This window comes from Xenopus laevis, chromosome 7L (genome assembly GCF_017654675.1).
Source record: "Xenopus laevis strain J_2021 chromosome 7L, Xenopus_laevis_v10.1, whole genome shotgun sequence".
In the NCBI taxonomy this organism is placed as follows: domain Eukaryota; kingdom Metazoa; phylum Chordata; class Amphibia; order Anura; family Pipidae; genus Xenopus; species Xenopus laevis.
The window spans coordinates 9,453,629-9,474,553 of NC_054383.1; the positions used below are offsets into that span (position 1 = coordinate 9,453,629).

General features: G+C 37.5%; 1 protein-coding gene across 1 annotated transcript in view; it reads right to left on the reverse strand.

The window, feature by feature from the left end:
• Positions 1 to 20,925, reverse strand: part of LOC108695740 (protocadherin-15-like) — a 555,442-nt gene that overhangs the window by 474,331 nt on the left and 60,186 nt on the right. Inside the window, exon 2 of the mRNA XM_041570198.1 lies at positions 1,900 to 2,012. Within this exon, the coding sequence (XP_041426132.1) occupies positions 1,900 to 1,984 (85 nt within the window). The 5' untranslated portion in view covers positions 1,985 to 2,012. The remainder of the gene's footprint in view (positions 1 to 1,899; positions 2,013 to 20,925) is intronic.

Here is a 20,925-nt window from a genome sequence, read left to right on the forward strand (position 1 = left end):
TCCACAAAAATACTCACCATATCCCTTGCATTGTGCAAGGAATGAAAAACTTTGGAAGAGAAAAGAATTGTGTGAAAAGAAGTTGAGTAGCCTAAATAGATGTTTGAGTATATTTATTATAAATGTCTTGCTTAGTCCTGAGGCAAGTAGTTTACCTTAAGCAGTTCAATAACAAAAGGTCAAAAACAAATCTGATTAACACCATGGTCTCTACTACATGCTACGGTATATCTCATAAAATATGTCTCTCTTTGGTCATAGTGGGAAAAATTTCATGAACTAGGTTTAGTTCCCTGGGAAAATGTACCATCAAAGATCTTTTTGGGGATGGCCAAATGTACTCCTATTACTTCAGAGTAGGGATGGGCAGATTTTTTTCGCCTTGTTTCGAAGCAAAAATGACACCCATAGACTTGTATGGGGTTGCACGTTCAAAAAAATTACGGCCTTCAAAAAAATGTTGACGCCCATAGACTTAAATGGGCGTCGGCTGAGAATTTTTGCCAAAACCAACCAGGTCAAATTCATTCATCCCTACTTCAGAGTTCACATACCCATCTGCTCACTCCTTATGCATTGATTTATACTTTGATTTCCTTCTTATCGACCTGAATTTTAAGTTTCAAATCAATACAAATACAAATCGCCATCAGTTGAAAAGCAGCCAATCTTCTTTGTTAGATGTTAGGCAAAATCAATCCATGCAGAGGTCCAATAGAGTTACTTGGAGGCAGGGAACTGTGACATGGCATATTGAAGGAAGGCCCAATGCACAGGATTGTAACCTAAGAAATCACTTTTGTTGGACATGGGTAAGTAATAATGTTACTAAAGCATTCTCTGGCCATAATTATCCAATGTGTGGTCTGTTTTTTGAGGAACATTGGAGGCAGAAGAGGGGACTGTATAATTGTGGATGGGGGTTGACAAAAGGGGACCCATTCACCAAGCTCGAGTGAAGGAATAGAGGAAAATAGAGGAAAAATAGTTCGATTTTCGAATGTTTTTTTTTTTGGCTACTTCGACCATTGAATTGGCTACTTCGACCTTCGACTTCGAATCGAACTAAAAATCATTTGAATATTCGACCATTCGATAATCGAAGTACTGTCTCTTTAAAAATTTCTTCGACCCCCTAATTCGCCACTTAAAACCTACCGAGGCCAATGTTAGCCTATGGGGAAGGTCCCCATAGGCTTTCTAAGGTTTTTCTGATCGAAGGATAATCCTTCGATCGATGGATTCGATCGAACGATTATTCCTTCGAACGTTTGATCGAACGATTATTCCTTCGAACGTTCGATCAAACGAATTGCGCTAAATCCTTCAACTTCGATATTCGAAGTTGAAGGATTTTAATTCAGCAGTCGAATATCGAGGGTTAATTAACCCTCAATATTTGACCCTAGGTAAATGTGCCACTTGGTATTTGATGAGCATTTGGTTGATCTCTCTGACCTTCCCTCATGTTTCTTTTTAATATAGGATAATATACAATATAGGATATAGGAATTTTGGTTATTACTATTCAACCATATGCCTCTCTCCCATGAATTAAAAAAAACATCAGTGAATTGAATTCCTTTCATATTTAAGCAATGAAACACTTTAATTTTATGTGTTTGCTTGATGCTTTTATTAAACTACATGGCAGTCATTTTCATGCACTGCCACATTATGTGCAATCAGTTGCACTTTTTTGAACAATTGACTTTTTTCTTCAAATCAAACAACTTCCATTTAATGGACTTTAACTCACAATGTGAACATGTTGCCATTCAGAAAAAATGATGCTGAGATCTTTAAGTCTGCTTTGGCCGCTATGGACCTTGACAAAAGATTGACAGGAGAGGTTAAATATCTGTGGCATTTTTGATCATAAGATGAAACCTGACTTACCATCTTCGCTCTGCGCCAAGGCCCATTTAAAAGACGTCTCAGATATTATAAGAAAAGCTATCCAGTTCCAAAACTTCAGTAACATTTTCCGTCAAACTTCACTTGGGGCAGATCTGAAATGAGAAGTTGCAGAGAATGAAAGGAAGGTAAGACATGGTCATTTATCAGCCGTACAGTGACATTGTCATTGTTCAAACCTCAGTTGAGTTCATCATCAGTCACTTGTATCAATAACATTGCACCTACTGCTCTCCAGTGGAATTGGCAATATAAATGTATTGTATTGCCCTCAACCTACTCTAGATGATATATCCTAAATGACAAATCCTCAGTAAGCACAGGATTCTGTTTTTTTTTATTTAACATTAAATGGTGTCAGCAGTTCAGTAAATGTTGCTAAAAGTTCAAAAATAAAGCCCTTCTCACACTGACACTAAGATGTTTGTGTGAAATTGTGTCTGTGTCACATTTCTGATGTCTTTTTGAAACATCAGATGAAGTTTTTCGTTTACAGCAGGAAAACACAATACTTTGCCATACATTCATTCCAGTATAAATGCATTACTTTTTTATGAGTCCAATAAATAGGATTTGTGTTGAACCTACTTTTTATCTATTGTTTTAATCATGAAAAATCTATGTATTTTGTTATTTCTTGATCTAAATAACACAGACAGGGAAACTGAAGCTACTACATGTTTGGTCCTTGTGATGTAGATTATTAGATACCAGTAAATGACCCTCCCTATGTCAAATTGCTGTGTTTTGGCAGAAAAGAAGGAGTCCATTATGCAAGAGGCTTATCTGTGTTTTTCCTATTTAGCTCAAGAAATAACAAAAATATTTTTTTTGTTATTTTTTTTGATTTCATGTTTCATGATTCAAACATATTTATCAGGAATCTGTTTATTACGGGGCACATATATTATGCTGTGTAAAACGAAATTCACTGAAAAGAAGGTGCAAGTTGTGTAAAATAAATGGCAAATTTATCAAGGTGTATGTCATTTTACACTGTGCGAACTCAGATTTGCCGCTGTTATTTTACATTGCTTACGGCTAAAGTCACATGTAAAAATTTGACAGCGTTTTTACATGATAAAGCCTGGTGATTAGTGATGGGCGAATTTATTCGCCAGGCGCGAATCCGCGGCGAATTTGCGCCATTCGCCGCCAGTGAATAAATTCGCAAAACGCCCGCGGAAGTTCGCCAGCAAAAATTTGGCACTAAAAATTTGCCGGCGTCAAAAAAAAATTTGCCATCAGAAACGGGCGCCGGCGTCAAAAACGAGACACCGCCGCCATTTCGCAAATTTTTCGCCGTTTCGCAAATTTCACCGGGAAAACGTGAATTTTCCCGCGAAGCAAAATGGCGCAAATTCGCCTATCACTACTGGTGATGTGTGATGTAGTATCCTTCTGATTTTATACAGCATAATAAATATGCCCCTACATGTATTTGTCTTTAATTTTTTGTAAGTTATTGCACTCAGGATAACAGCAGCACTGGCTCAGCATATCAGGTAAGTTGTTACAATCATTCGGGGTGTCTAACATTTGCCATCCCCCAATGATTAACCCTTTCCTTTTACTTTTAATTGTACAGTGTCACGGATGAGTCCTAGCTGCCTGGAAATGTGTGACATTCCCTCTTAACATATAACATGCTTATTTGTATTTCTATACCCTTTGAATGTCAGTGAAAAAAGACATTTTATATATTTATCTGCATACAGTAACGACTACAGGAACCATACATTAGCGTAATTCTAAGTAGTCATCTATAGAACTACCCATAAAGATGGGTTGTTTAAAATCACAATTTAACACTCAGAAATAACTTGTTTAACGTAAATCTGCCCCTATATGTGTGTCTGTGTGTCTTGGTAGGCATGTGTATGTTTCTGCATTTATTTGTGTATAAGTTGTGTGCATACAGTATGCATGAACCATTTCAGGAATATCTCCTATATATTTCCAAATAGGACAGAGTGCTTAATAACATTATAAGATTTTTCTGTAAAAACAGCAGGCTCATGAGGATGTTACATTGGTTGTCATCTGGGGTTGACCATTCATCAGGTCAGAGCTGAGACTGAAAAGCTCCTTTGGCATTTGCCAGAATCTGTTGACTGCCAGTCTGTGTTTACACAACATCCAGTTCAAACAGGGCTCCCAATAGCATGCAATGGCCAACTTAGAATAGAAGAGAACTGCCATTCCACAAAGTGACCAATGAATCAACATATCATTGTGTTATTGAGCCTTTCTGTCTGTCATATTCTTGGTGTTTATTAGCTCTATCTGCCTCACCTTCTATCTACTTCTACATTGGCATAACAAAATGGGCAGCAGATCCTGTGACTGCTAGGGTCTTAATAGTATAAGGGGCCAAGGATTTTGAAAGGTGTGTTTGCCCTTAAAAAATTGCTGTGGCACCCAGTAACTTAGAATTACACTGCTGTACACATACATATGTAAGAATTGGTGTTGCACGGATGGGGTGGTAGCACTCTATGGATGGAGTGCAGCAATAAAGAATGACTGAAGTTTATCAGAGCACATTAACGAGTCATCTGACTAGGGGCACTTGGGAAATTAACAGCATATCTAGCCCCATGACAAAATTCTGCTGCAGCAGCACTGTTTTTCATGATAGAATCCATTTAAAAGCTCAATGGGTGTCAACACAGTTAATGAATGTATGCAATTCGTCCAGCAATCAACCATGTGTATAGATGATAGAAAACAGAGAGAGGAAGAGATTCATTTGGACATAAAGATTATTTGGAGAACTGACCTTGTGTGACAGTGACCTGCTTACTATCTATGCTTCCACCATCTAGTGGTCACAAGTAGATGGTGATGTTGTAGCAAGGTTTTTGCTGAGTTAAGCATTAGATAAACCTACTCTAGTTATTATTACCAGTAAATGTATTGTGTTTCTAAAACTACTGGTTTACTTTCATGGGAGGGCACAGAGAACCAAACTGAGCAAAAAAATCCATTGCAATACAGTAAATAGGAATAGTCTGGAGATATCAACCAAAAAGCAAATGTTTGGCAAAAAATACTTGGACACTGCACAAAACAGATACAACTGAATGTGAATAAAAACTAAACTCAGTGCTCTTTATTATATTAAACAATATTTTAATTAGTTGGCACTCCCCTACAATGTTCCATAATAGTAATGCTATTATCATCTCCAAAGCACAGAATGTTAATACCTTATAGATTGTTTTGCCAGAGGAACATTTATTACAGATTAACTCGATAGCTGTGGGGGATATTAAATGAAAAACACTGAGCAAAAATCTTGCTCCAATTCACTAAGAGTAGATTTATCAATGATAAATGGATTCTTCAATTTTGGTCAATCAATGGTGATTTGGGATATATCAGACTGTTTCACAAATCCAAATTAGATTAGAACAGAATATTACGAATGTATCTAATTCTCATAGATCACCTAATAAAGTGTGCCCTTTGCTTGATTCAATCAGTATCAATCACTATTGACACTGATTGATCAAACAGATCAAACAGGGAAAAAACAGTCTGATAAATCTGCCCCTCTTGAATCTTGAAAATGGAAAAACTCTGATTGTTTGGCACAGTGACTTTAGCAAAAAGCATATTGATTGTAAGGCTGTAATATCAGATTCTTTAATTACATATTCCCACACTGTCACTCATTTGATTGCCTTTTTGTACCAGTGGGAAACACAACAAACCACATATTATTTAAGCTAAACTGTAAGGGGGTTGTGGAAAAAATTTGTGTGTCAATTCTAATCATACAACTTTTTCGTATTGACACTCCGAAAACTTGACTTGTTGACTTGTTGCCACAAAAACTTGAATTTATTGGATAATCAGTGCAGATCACAATGTCAAGAAACAACTTTAAGGAGATCTGCTATTGACTTCTACATGACCTTGACAGGTTGGAGATGGATTATTTTCAGATTTGGATTTTGGCAGCTTTGGGATATAATAAATCTTTTTTTTAAATTTTTCCTGTTAAAAACTCGACAAGAAAAAATTGAGGTTTAAAGGGATACTGTCATGGGAATTTTTTTTTAAAAAAATGCATCAGTTAATAGTGCTGATCCAACAGAATTCTGCACTGAAATCCATTTCTCAAAAGAGCAAACAGATTTTTTTATATTCAAATTTGAAATCTGACATGGGGCTAGACATATTGTCAATTTCCCAGCTGCCCCAAGTCATGTGACTTGTGCTCTGATAAACTTTAGTCACTCTTTACGGCTGTACTGCAAGTTGGAGTGATATCACCCCCTCCCCCAGCAGCCTAACAACAGAACAATGGGAAGGTAACGAGATAGCAGCTCCCTAATACAAGATCTAAGAACAACACACAATAGTAAAAACCCATGTCTCACTGAGACACATTCAGTTACATTGAGAAGGAAAAACAGCTGCCTGCCAGAAAGCATTTCTCTCCTAAAGTGCAGGCACAAGTCACATGACCAGGGGCAGCTGGGAAATTGACAAAATGTCTAGCCCCATGTCAGATTTCAAAATTGAATATAAAAAAATCAGTTTGCTCTTTTGAGAAATGGATTTCAGTGCAGAATTCTGCTGGAGTAGCACTATTAACTGATGTGTTTTGAAAAACATGTTTTCCGATGACAGGATCCCTTTAATAAATAGGCCCCTGGCCTCCAAAGTGTTAAAGAAGCCATAAACCATTATAAAAAGTTAACACAGCTAATTGCAAATTGGGAGCACCAAAACATTTCCTGCATCCAAGATGCTTAAAAATTCAGAAACCAAGGGTAAAAATTCTGGGAGACCATGACCATTCTCTGAAGGGATGAGAGAATTTTTTTGCCTACTGTTTTGCTGAGAAGTTCACCTATTTGGACGCGGCGAATATTGACACTAATTCACATTGGAATTTCACGATGAGTTCTGTTTTTCTGGGGGAAAAAAGCTGTTTTGCGCAGTAAGGAAAAATTCCAATCACTTGCTACTTGCTTATCTTGAAAAAATGAATGGGGAATTTGCACCAGAAAGACACTAGGAAAAAACGCTAGAGTTTAAGGCTTTTTAGATGGCCAAGAAAATGATGTTCTACTAAAGGTTTAAATACCTCTGCTCTAGGTGATGCTCCCAGCTGTGTTCATTAGTGAGTTCCTAAGTGACACATGGCAGTTTTACGATAGGGCCTGAGGTTGCACGAGTGGACTATGAATAGAATTTAAGCTACTTTCTCATGGAGGTTGAAATGTTTTTTTCTTTACCCTTTATTTTATTACAAAAAAGAAAAAAATATAGAGCAAAACACATGCAATTCCTACCTTGGCTCTAAAAATTAAACACCAAACTGGCAAACATGCCATAAATTAATACTTTGCTTCAGGTAAGCGAAGTTAATCTGTTGTCTGACTGATCTGTCGCACTGCAAATTAAGTCATTTCACACCAAACCACACTCATTACAAAAAAACAAGTTAAGCAGTCCTAAGTGTTTATTACGCTCAGTGTTTTCTAGGCTCTTATCTACAATATTTATTTTTCAATTACAATGATAGACAAATGTAATTTATTTAAACTGAAAATAGGGCATCTCACTTAACTTAGATAGAGACAATACTTTTTGTTCTTTTCCTTGTTCCATTTGTTTGCATCATGAGAAAATAAAACTCAGTCTCTCTCTGAGACTGCAGCAATTTCTTTTATGTATTTAAGCTCAAATAGTCCATGACATAAATTAAACTGCTAACTCTTCAAGGTCAGGTATTGGCTAAGAAATCTGCCAAGAGGAATTGACTTAAAGTCTACAGTGAAAGGAAAAAGCCCCAGTGCTATTGTGTTTCCTAAATCAGTCAAGTATACTGGCCATGGAGATTTTAATTATACGTTTACTTAATGAATGAATACAAACATCAATTCAAGATTAGTAGTTTCATCTATTAATTACATAATATATACAGTTGAAAAAATAATAGAACGGTTAAGATGATTTTAAACAATAGGTTGAATCTGGAATGGAAGGTCTCACCAGCCCAGGGTGGGTTTCTGGGACCAGCCCAGTAACTTAGTATAAGTAACTTCACTAAGGGGCACATTTACTAAGGGTCAAAGTGAATTTTCAAATTTAAAACTTTGAATTTTCGAACTAATTTTTGGGTACTTCGACCATCGAATAGGCCTAAATTCTTCAATTCGAAGTAAAAAAGTTTGAGTTCGAAAATCGAAGTACTGTCTCTTTAAAAAAGTTCGACTTCGACACTTCGCCGCCTTAAACCTTCCAAAATTGCTATGTTAACCAATGGGGACCTCCTAGAACCTATAGCCAACATTTGGCTAAGTTTTTAGAAGTCAAAGTAAAATCGTTCGATCGATCGACTAATTCATTCGAATCGTTTGATTCGAAGGATTTCATTGCGCGATTGAATGATTTTACTTCGACTGAATATGGCCAAATTTGATAAAAAAAACCTTCGACTTCAAATATCGAAGTAATGCCATTTGATGGCCGAATTTCAACGGTTTTTACACTGCCCCTAAGACTCCAGTCTATGGTTGGCAAAGTGTCCACCAATAAGAAATTCCTTTATCCAAAGATAACTGTCCCAAGGCTTTTTTCAATAAAAAAATGTCATTTTATTTAATTTAGCATTAAAACTCGGATACAAACAAACCCCACCAGGCCCACCTTACGAGTTTCGCACCCTCCGGCGCTTAGTCATAGGTGTATCTACCAATGACCAAATGCAGAGGCAGAGCCCATTCATTTCAAGTAAATACTTTTTTGATAATTTTGGAGAATAGGGGATTATTTTCACTTTTTTTACCCTTGTTTTCTGCTTATTTTGCAAAAAAAAAAAACATCTCAATAAGGTACACTTAATATCATTGCACAGATGTTGTTTGAGATGTCCATATGCATTCAAGAAACATTTCCAGTAATTACATAAAGTATATACATAAAGTATATTGCAAGCATAAAGCCAAAGTTACTTTTATTTAGAATACATAGATAACATAGGACACTGATGGGCAATGTTTAGTGAAATAAAACAAGAATTCACTGTTTTGAGAATTTTGGTGAAGTGAAACGGGTCAGATTCGCCCATCACTGGAGTCATGAGCCACTGATTGGGCATCAAATCAATCAATCAAAAGAAAAGCTCTTACTTGTTCATGAAAGCAGTGCAACATGTATGTAAAGTAGGGCTGCACTGACCGAAACATTTGCCTCTTAATTAGTGATGGGCGAATTTGCGCAGTTTTGCTTCGCCGAAAAATTTGCGAATTTCGCACAAAATTAGCGAAACGGCGAAAAATACGCGAAATGGCGCCGGCGTCTCGTTTTTGACGCCGGCGTCTGTTTTTTAGAAAAAATATTTTTTTGACGCCGGCGAATTTTCTTAAAAAACAAAAAAACACCTTTTATTCGGCCAAAATAAATATTCAGTCCATCTCTTGTGTACAGCAGTATAATTACCCGTATGCTGGTTAATATTTTCAGGTGTTATATATACACTGTATCTGTACTTTATGTTTATCCACGAAAATGGCAAAATCTTGCTTTATGGCAGAAATTCTCTCTCTCTCTCTCTCTCTCTCTCTCTCTCTCTCTCTCTCTCTCTCTCTCTCTCTCTCTCTCTCTATATATATATATAAATATATACACACATACATATATATATGTATTTTCTTTACAATTCACAAAGGATCTGAGCAATAATCGTGTTAGACTGCTACAGGATTACAAAACCTTTATATGAAAGAAAGGGTAAAACACTGGGGGTTATACAGTATATTAAGAGGGAATGATTTATTACACAACTGGCCTATTGTTTTTGAATTTAGAAATAATACTACAACATCAGCAAAAATAACAATTCCATAGTCTTCAATTTCTCAGCTATAAATAAGTCCTTCTATTTAATTATCGGCATTGTCACAAATTACACACAATGTAATATGACTGCATGCATAATATTGGCAAAAGCAGGTATAATTGGATAAACACGCCTTTGCAAATCTTGATTGTATCTGTAGAGGATTTCAAAAAACAAGAGCCTGCATTTCTCTCTTTTTAATATTTCCCCTTTGAAAGAAACGTATTTTAGAATTCCATTAAATTTTCATTACAGGCTCCTCTGCATAATGTATAGCAGCACAAGACTGCTTAATACTTCTTTATAATCTTTTACACAGTCTTTATATCCTTTATTCCACAGCCAGAAGAAGCAATGCATCCAGATATTATACATGTAAAAACAATATGCTGAATAAAGTGATGCTGAGATCGTTTTTTCCTTTATGTCTCCCCAAGCGGGACAAATTATATTGTGTTTACCTAATACAATAGAAATATCTACTTAATATACAGGATTTGTATATTTATCTCATGAAGGGGGTCTCCCACATGTATCATAAACGTGAAATCTGGCACAGCGTCTAGGAATAAGTTTAATTCAATCATGGCAGCTCTCTTCTGAAGCCATAAGCACATACAAATAAGAGAAGTGAGTAGATTATATTAATACGTATCTCCAGGTAAACCTAGAAGAAGCAAAGCAGCTAAAGGGAAATTCAGTGACACAGTATATATAAGCATCATCATTAATCAAATGTAGGATTACATATATCATCTCCATGGAAAGAGTCATCAGAGATTCCGTTAGAGGCCAGCTCTTGCACTGCTGAACCTATATATTGTGGAGTGATCATGTGTTTTGTATATATTGCTGTGATTTAGTAATTTATCTGAGTGCTTTAGAAGAACCCACTTGAAAAACATAAAAAAGAAGGACCTGTACTCCATTTACACAATTGTTATAAAATATAATGTAAATGGCCTAAGATATCCATCACAATATTAATTTTGTAGGATTCATGTGCAATCTTCTGATCATTTAATCAGTCAATGATGGGCATCTTCAACCCATAGTCTCCAAGCATGATATTACTCACTACAAATTTGGGGACTTCCTAAAAAGTGTGCTTGAACAGATTGGACAGGTGTTTCAACCCATGCATACTGTACCTACAAGGAGGGACATATTTATTATCTCTCATTTTTGTATGTAAAGAGAATAGCAAGAACCTTTCATCAATTAATGTTTCCTAATATAACAATCATATCAATAAATTTTAGGGAATCATTAAGCTCCATTAGCTTGTACTGGATTATTTCTTAAAACAATCCTTTATTTCCTAGGACATAACTATTCTGTAAGGTGCTGCAGTTAAAGGTTTTAAAGATGAACAACCCCTTTAAGAACTGCCATTGAGCTCTAGCAAAATATATCCACAAAATGTTAATAACTCATGAAACTCTATTCCCCAGTTTGGGTATTAATAAATCTGCCCCAAACTGTATGGGATCAGATGATTGCCTTCAGGTTTCAACCTGCAGCTGCCTGAAAAAAGATAGATAGATAGATATATAGATGATAGATAGATAGATAGATAGATAATAGATAGATAGATAGATAGATAGATAGATAGATAGATAGATAATAGATAGATAGATAGATAGATAGATAGATAGATAGAGTAGATATAGATGACTACTGGCTACGATTATCCAAACACACGTTTGGAATGAATATTGACCAGACTGGGAGTATCTACACCATTGCTTACCCCATAGTGATCTCTATGAAGTTCTAGCATGAAATAAGATTCTTATCTTGCCTTGGGTTTGTGATGAACATTCCCGTGTTTTGTCCAGATTTACCTCGATGCGGTTTGGTAGCTTGTCAATTTTATGATCATAACTTTGCCACTAAAAAGTATATGCACTTACATGGATACTAAATTACTAGAGAACCAGAGAATGTTCATTGATCAAACCCCTGTCTTTTGTATGTTTGTAGCTCACTTAGCCTGATCAGTAGAGATGTCGCGAACTGTTCGCCGGCGAACTTGTTCGCGCGAACATCGGGTGTTCGCGCTCGCCGGAAGTTCGCGAACGTCGCGCGACGTTCGCCATTTTGGGTTCGCCATCGTTGGCGCTTTTTTTTGCCCTCTCACCCCAGACCAGCAGGTACATGGCAGCCAATCAGGAAGCTCTCCCCTGGACCACTCCCCTTCCCTATAAAAACCGAAGCCCTGCAGCGTTTTTTCACTCTGCCTGTGTGTGCTGAAGAGATAGTGTAGGGAGAGAGCTGCTGCCTGTTAGTGATTTCAGGGACAGTTGAAAGTTTGCTGGCTAGTAATCGTTTTGATACTGCTCTGTTATTGGAGGGACAGAAGTCTGCAGGGGTTTGAGGGACATTTTAGCTTAGGTAGCTTTGCTGGCTAGTAATCTACCTTCTACTGCAGTGCTCTGTATGTAGCTGCAGTGGGCAGCTGTCCTGCTTCTGATCTCATCTGCTGACTGCTGCAATAACAGTAGTCCTTGTAAGGACTGCTTTTATTTATTTTTTTGTTGTTTTACTACTACTACTACTACTACTATAAGAGCCCAGTGCTATTAGTCTAGCAGTGTTGGGGAGTGGGACTGGTGTGCTAATCTGCTGCTCCTAGTAGTTCAGCAGCACCAACTTTAATTTTTTTTTTTAATATTCATTTTTTTTTTATTTTACTTTTTTTATTTTACTACCGCTGTAGTAGTGTATAAGTTGACCTTTTAGGCATTATTTGCCCTGTAGGCATTATTTGCACACTGTTTTCTTCAACCCGCCATCTAGCTGTGTGACCTTGTTCACATTCTGTCTAAATATCCATAATATTACCGTCTCCAGAAAAAACACCGGAGTGACTTTTTTCAAGCAGCCATAATATATTTTACGTAATCCGTATCCACCGCTGTAGTAGTGTATACGTTGACCTTGTAGGCATTATTTGCACACTGTTTTCTTCAACCCGCCATCTAGCTGTGTGAGCTTGTTCACATTTTGTCTAAATATTGATAATATTATCGTCTCTAGAAAAACCACTTGAGTTACTTTTTTTCAAGCAGCATTCATATATTTTACGTAATCCGTATCCACCGCTGTAGTAGTGTATACGTTGACCTTGTAGGCATTGTTTGCCCAGTTTTTTTGGCCGCAGCCACTGAAGCACAGAGGCCAGAAAAAATATGCCATATAAATGCTGAAAATAGTCATTTTTTGCCATACGTTGACTCAACGTATATGGCAAAAAATGACTATTTTCAGCATTTATATGGCATATTTTTTCTGGCAACTGTGCTTCAGTGGCTGCGACCAAAAAAACTGGGCAAACAATGCCTACAAGGTCAACGTATGGCAAAAAATGACTATTTTCAGCATTTATATGGCATATTTTTTCTGGCAACTGTGCTTCAGTGGCTGCAACCAAAAAAACTGGGCAAACAATGTCTACAAGGTCAACGTATGGCGAAAAATTACTATTTTCAGCATTTATATGGCATATTTTTTCTGGCAACTGTGCTTCAGTGGCTGCGTCCAAAAAAACTGGGCAAACAATGCCTACAAGGTCAACGTATGGCAGTTGTTTAAAGAGAACAGTAGATTACTAGCCAGCAAAGCTACCTAAGCTAAAATGTCCCTCAAATCCCTGCAGACTTCTGTCCCTCCAATACAGAGCAGTATCAAGCAGATTACTAGCCAGCAAACTTACTATCATCTGTCCCTGAAATCACTAACAGCTCTCCCCCTACACTATCTCTTCCAAGCACACACAGGCAGATTTTTCAGATACATTTTTGCCCTTGATCCCCCTCTGGCATGCCACTGTCCAGGTCGTTGCACCCTTTAAACAACTTTAAAATCATTTTTCTGGCCAGAAATGTCTTTTCTAGATGTTAAAGTTCGCCTTCCCATTGAAGTCTATGGGGTTCGCGAACCGTTCGCGAACCGCTCGCGTTTTTGCGCAAGTTCGCGAATATGTTCGCGAACTTTTTTTCCGACGTTCGCTACATCCCTACTGATCAGTAGCATTTCCATTGTAATTATGTACTTATGTTGCCTTGAAGTGCTCTCACAGCCCCCTTTTTTGAGTATTAATGTACTTTCCAGTTGTCTATATGATATATCTGTTTTTCTCTCTATTTATGATGTGCACGTTCGTAGCTTTTATAGACGTTTTTCATTGACCACACCAATTATAACATCAAGCCATGCCCCTATAGATATTTCAATTGCTTACAATCAGACTACTCAACAATTGGAGTGCATGGGATCAGCTTTATCACATGGAGACTGGATGATAGGAAGAGACGTTCAATGCTTCTTTCAGAATTTCCAAGTGGATGCAGATAATGACTTCTTTACCACCCCCAACTGAATCAACACACTAGTCTAGTCATGAAAACCTTTATTTTTATTGCTAAAAAAGGTCATTCTTTATTCTTACATGATATTAATCTCTATTTTTACCCCATTTATGAAAGGTGACTAAAGAAATAATAATCCTAAACAATTAATCATGGTGAAATATATAGAAGTATCTTTAAACAGCATTGTTTTCCCTACGTTCTTTGAATGGCAATAGGTTTCACCAGAGTAGCTTAAGAATGTCACGTTTGTACTCTTCAAATGTTCCCCTATTGTTAGTATAATATATTACAGCTTTCAAAATGATGTGCACACAAATGTGATTTCCCTCCGTAAAAGTCAAAGTGTGATAGACATATGGCAAACACATCAATGCATGTTGAAAAACACAATTAGCATGTGTCACTTTAAAGGACAAGGGGGTCACCCCACTAGACTTGAGGAACAAAACTTTCACAACACAAATTATTGTTCACTGTGAGGGTGTGTAATGTTTTCAAGTCAGATTCTGTTATTGCTTTTAAGAGGTGCTTGGATGTCTTCTTGTACAAGCATTATATTCAGGGTTGCAATTTGCTTTCTTTATGTCTGTGATTTTATATACAGGGAAAATGTATTTTAGTGGGAGCACTTACCGGACGCTGAATTCAAACGTGCTGCACTGCTAGCCGCCATCCCACGCGGTCAAAAAGAATTCCAGGAACAGAAAAAGGACGGAGCACCGTGAGAATTCAGTAAAATGTTAAAAAATAAAGATTTTATTCAGTAGACATATAAAAACAGGTTACAGCAGCAGTGAACCCCTGGCTGCCCGCTTGATGCGTTTCGTGGCGTCCTGCCACTTCATCAGAAGCTCTGATGAAGTGTCAGGACGCCACGAAACGCATCAAGCGGGCAGCCAGGGGTTCACTGCTGCTGTAACCTGTTTTTATATGTCTACTGAATAAAATCTTTATTTTTTAACATTTTACTGAATTCTCACGGTGCTCCGTCCTTTTTCTGTTCCTGGAATTTTATATACAGTTCATACATGGTTTTTTCAACCCTGGTTCTATCGCTCTGTAAGAAAAATCAGTAAAGTAAGAGAACCACTAACATCTTAGTGTATTAATGGGCTGCTGCTGGCTGCTGGATTAGCAACTCCTGAACAAGTTGACAGCCTACTGACTTATGCATGTGGTCAATCAGGGCTCTATCAGTTATCATTTAGAAAGGCTGAACCAAGTTGAGCTATGGTTGAGGTTTCCTCCAATGATGGATATGCACAGAGCATTTATATAATCCAATCACTGGCAAAAGAGAAAAACAAATGAATCAGCCAGTTTTGGCCCAACCACTGGGGTGTGGGGTTGGGAAGCAAATGAAATCAAGGAAAGGCTTATGGTTGCCAAACAAATGGATCTTCTTGTGTATTTCTACCTTTAGAAATTAATCTTGGTAGCAGAAGCTTTGATGGGGACAAGACAATTTATAACATTTATAAAACTGAAGGTTAGCTCGTTAACAGGAAGCTTATATGCGTACCGACTAATAGAATAGAATAGAGTATCAAAGGGAAAGTATATCCCCCTTTGTCTATTGTTTTAATGAATAAATATCTATCTAAGTTTATGTTATTTCTGGCACTAATTATATCAGTTTCACTTTAGTACATCCTGTCACTTCTTATCCCAAAGGACTTCAAATGAGCTGATAAAATGAATTAACAGTCATTGAGAAGCCCCTGATAATGAGCTACTCAAAGGCTGCTGATTAGATAATGTATAGGTTTGTTTTTTTAACAGTAAATAGGGAGCTGCGAACAAGTCACCCTGTTTATAATATATATTCTCAGTGCAGAGAATACAGGCCATTAGTAATGGGCGAATCTGACCCATTTTGCTTTGCCAGAAATTAGAAAAATGTTTGCAAATGCATTGAAGTCAATGGGCATTTTTTGTGCAACATATTTTTACTATATATCTGTCAGCAACGCGCCTGGAGCTCTGGGTGGCGCATCCTTCTCCACCGGCATCGCTCCCAAAATGGCGGCGCCCATGGCCACCACGTGGGTAACGGCGACGAAATGATATCAGCGCGACGACGTCCGCGCGGACGCCGTTGTATCGACGCTGAAGCAGTGATGTCACCAATGGCGCCAATTTGAAAATAAAAGGGTGCCCTGGCCATCTAGACACTGCCCAATAATAGGATCAGTTATTTAGTGTTCCTGCCTGCTTTATTGTGGTTGATCTTGGACTTTGACCCTTGCCTGGACTTTTTGATTCTGTGCCTTCTGCCTGCCATTGAAACCTTTGCATGGACTTTGACCTCAAACCTGCTTTAACCCTTCCCTGTACTTTGTGCCTGAACTTTTACCCTAAGGGCTTCCTCCTTGGCCCTGACTCCCCCACTGGGAGCCGATAGGCCCCCTGACAACATCAGAGTCTATGGGAATTTTTTGAGGCTAAATATTGTGCTCATAGCTACTTTCAAATTAGTGCTTTATAATGCCAAAAAATAGGATAATATGAATTTTTAAAAAATTAAAACATTAGGTAAAGTTTCATCATTAGTACCATTGAATGTCCTCATTTGTAGGTGTTTTAAGTGTTTACTGTTTCTTTAAGACAGATACCTTTCCCATAAACTCAAAAGTCCTGAAAACAGGCAGCACTGTATTTATGAATGGTGGTCATTCAAGACATTCAAGCTAGAGACTCCATGGAAAGTACAGAGTTCCTTGCATCCAAGAGCATTGCTATTGCTTAGTGGATGGTGTTTAGAAGAAGGCACTTGTGGTATGAAATTAGTAAATGAATCCTTATATCTCAGAGAAAATGTTTTTGAATAAATAGGAACCACAAAAGGTTGTGATTCTTTCAAGATTATTTTCATTTACCGTCACCCCTGATGCAAGAGCATTTAAGGGTGCAAACATACACCCCTTAGTGGTCATTCAAAAAGTACTTGCTCCCACTGAACACAGGTCTCTGATCCACAGGGCAGGGCACAAAGTACAAAAACACGACCTATATAAACTCATGACTACTAAATGACTAAAATGTGATTAAAACTGTAAGCTTTATCTATGATATGCAATTCTATGTACAACTTAAATTTGGTTGGTTTTTATTCAAAGTAGTTCAGGGTTGCAAAAAAAAAAAATGTTTCCACAAAAAGTGATTGTTGTTATTTTGTGCACGTTTCAGCTGCTGAGATTTTGCAGGAGGAACATTGCAACTGATCAAGCAGGATTTATCCTCTTCTAGAGCACATATGTGGATGCTTATCTCCTGGAAACAAGCAGGGCACCTGAATGAAACACTTCTTGAAAAAAGATTTTACACATAGCTTCAACGAATAAGACTTTACACCCTCTGTGCCAGGGATTTTTTTTCAGGCTGTTTTTATAAATACAACACTTCCATTAGATAAAGAAAAGCCATTGCATAGGTCTACAGCAGTGTCTGAAAGACTTCTCCCAACAGGAATAAGCCGCAGGAGTTGCAGTTATGGAGCAAATGAAAAACCATATGTTACCTGACCCTGGATTACTTTGGGAAGAATTTGTATATAAAGTACATGAACTGTTACTGTTTTTGTTGAACAGGTGTTTGTTTTGCAGGGGGTTTGTACAAATATAGAGTGTTCCACCACGGTGGAGCTAAAAATGTTAATTTTTGCTTCTCAGCTACTAATTGAGGATGATGGTAATTCAAGCTTTAAAACGAAAGAGAAGTTCACTGCCATTTAAATATATACTAACAGATGTAGAAGAATCTATTTATAGTGTGCTGAGTGCCATGCTATACCAAAAGCACAAATGAAGCACATTCAAACTGATTATATAGCATCCATACTGTATAAATAGTTTCTGAGTGTGTTTCCTCAACCTAATCATTTCCCCTACTGAAAAACCAACTATGCTGTCTGCAGATTGCTGACTCATGCTGAATTCAGCCAGTAAGAGCAGAGGAAATCTGTCATTGACTCACAGCATGAGCGTGTTGTGGAATATAATAATCAGTGGTAATGCAAAATCTGTGTGTGTATTCGGGTGATGCTCAATCTGGAAACCTTGCTGCAAACCTTGGTTTCAGCAATCCATATATAGTAGAAAATCAGATGTGATCAGAAGATCAGAAATGTGCAAAAAACTTGTAGTTTATTGAGATCCACACACAACGTTTTGGAGTTACCTCCGGTTGTACCTCTGAAATGTCGTGTGTGAATCTCAATAAACTACAAGTTTTTTGCACATTTGCCAGAGTGTGCGCCATCTGATTTTCTACTATACATGAAATATCATATGTTAAGTTGAGAATTGACAAAAAAAATCATAAAACACATAAACAAATATTTAAAAATTAGATAAAATGGACACATAAGTTGCGCTTATTGATAGTATTCGTTATACACACACCTGTTCATCCATCCCCCTCTTCTGTTGAATTGTATGTGGTGTCATTAATGCTATGAAACCTTGGAGCAACCTTCATGTTCCGGAGTTCCTAAAGTTGCTAGGGTCACTATGCACACTAGACTTGTGGCAAATTACACACAAATGTAATTTTAATGCAGAGCCCTAGAAGTGCCACAACTTGCTTCTGATTTGTACCATAAGTGTATTTTTGCAATTATTTTGACCCAGGCGGCAATTACTCTGGAATGAATGCATTATAGTTAGACAACCTGGCAATCTACATCCTTAACTGCACCTTGCACTTGCAGTTGGGATATACATAACAAAATAGCTTTAGTTGTGCCACGTAGAGCACAGCAAATTGATATTATGGATGACCTTTGAATAACGTTTTTGGCAAAATGGAAAGGAAAATTCAGGAATGCTGATTCACATAGTGTGAATTTCCTCCAATTCACTAATATTTCTTCTGCTGCAAATGTGATACTGTATTTGTTTCTGTTTGTTATTAGTGATGGGGGAATTCACTGCGAATTTGCGCGATTCGCCGCCAGCGAATAAATTCGCGAAACGTCTGCGAAAATACGCCTGAAAAAATTCGCCGGAGTCAAAAACGAGACGCCGGCGCCGTCTCGCGAATTTTTCGGCCAAGTGAAATGGCGCAAATTCGCCCATCACTATTTGTTATCTACAAACCCTATGCTAGAATTCATCAGCATTAAAAGGGAAAGTAACCCAAAAATGTCCTTTTGCCTAATGAAAGAAAAAAAAAAATATTTCCAAGCAACTGCCCAATATACATTAATTTCAATGAGTGTTCAGCAATTATTTGAAAATGTTATTGCTACTGACAGCAGTGTCTGCCTGTCCATGTTATTCACTGCCCTGGAGGTTCTGACTTCTGAAACAATGTAGAACAAGCCAACTGTTTAACAGCGCTAAACTCTTGTCAAGTAACATAGTAAGTTGAAAATAGACACACGTCCATCAAGTTCAAACTATAGTCAAACAAAAATACATTTAATGCCTTTCCAATTTGCCTCAGAGGGGGAAAAAATCCTTCCTGACTCCAAAATGGCAATGGGACCAGTCCCTGGATCAACTTGTACTATGAGCTATCTCCCATATCCCTGTATTCCCTCACTTGCTAAACACCATCCAACCCCTTCTTATACCTAATGTATCAGCCTGTACCACTGATTCAGGGAGACAATTCCACATCTTCACAGCTCTCACTGTAAAAAAAAAACCTTCCGAATATTTATATATTGCCTTTAATAACAATTACACTTAGGGGCAAATTCATCAAGGGTCGAATTTCGAAGGGTTAAATCCCTCGAAATTCGACTGGGGAATAGAATCGAATAGAATCGAATAGGCAATTCGGGCAAATTTACGCGCTGGCGAATAGTCGAATTGGCGAATATTCGCCAGGCAAATAGGCGCTCGATCGAATATTCGCTCAATGGATTTTCATTCGATCGAATGCCTTTTTATTCGATCAAAAACTTGGAAAACAAGTCTATGGGACTATAGGCTTTTAAAGCAATTCGGTAGGTTTTAGGTGGCGAAGTAGGCAGTCGAAGTATTTTTAAAAGAGACAGTACTTCGACTATCGAATGGGCGAATAGTCACAGCGTTTTTGCGCTCGATCCATTACTTCGACTATCGAATGGCGAATAGTCGCAGCGTTTTTGGGCTCGATCTCTTCGAATCATTCTACTCAGGCGAATTTACACCAATTCGATAGTCGAGGAGCACAAAAATTCGAAGTTTTTTTACTTCTAATCCTTCACTCGAAGTTAGTGAATCAGCCCTTTACAAATATAACTTTTAATAAAGTTCTATTGAAGACATGACATGATTACATTTTATTTTGGACTTTGATCCCTTCTAAATTAAGGACTGCAGCCAGGTTTCAACCTGCTCCCCATAAAGGTAATCCGAATGCAAAGAAGTGACTGACGACTTTATTTGGATGTCTTGGTTAATTGGCTCTGGATGTAAATTGTTACTGTGATAGGGAAATTAGAATGTACGCTTCTGAGGACAGGGATTAATATGATAGATGAACGTTCTCTGGAAAGCACTGAATAACACACCAGCAGTACATAAGTAATGAATAATAATAGATGATTATGTTATTTTTGTAAGCAGTCAGTGGTACTGTAGCATCCATACGGACATGTGAGAAAAACAATACGAGTGGCTTTTGAATGCAAACCCTTCTGCCTGTGAACCAAACAATATTGATTGCTCCATCTATGCCATTAAAATTGTACACCCTGGAGAGTTTGAAGTACACATTATACTCTTCACTATTGACTTGCTGTTGATATTTATTGGGCTTTTTCATCTTTTGTGT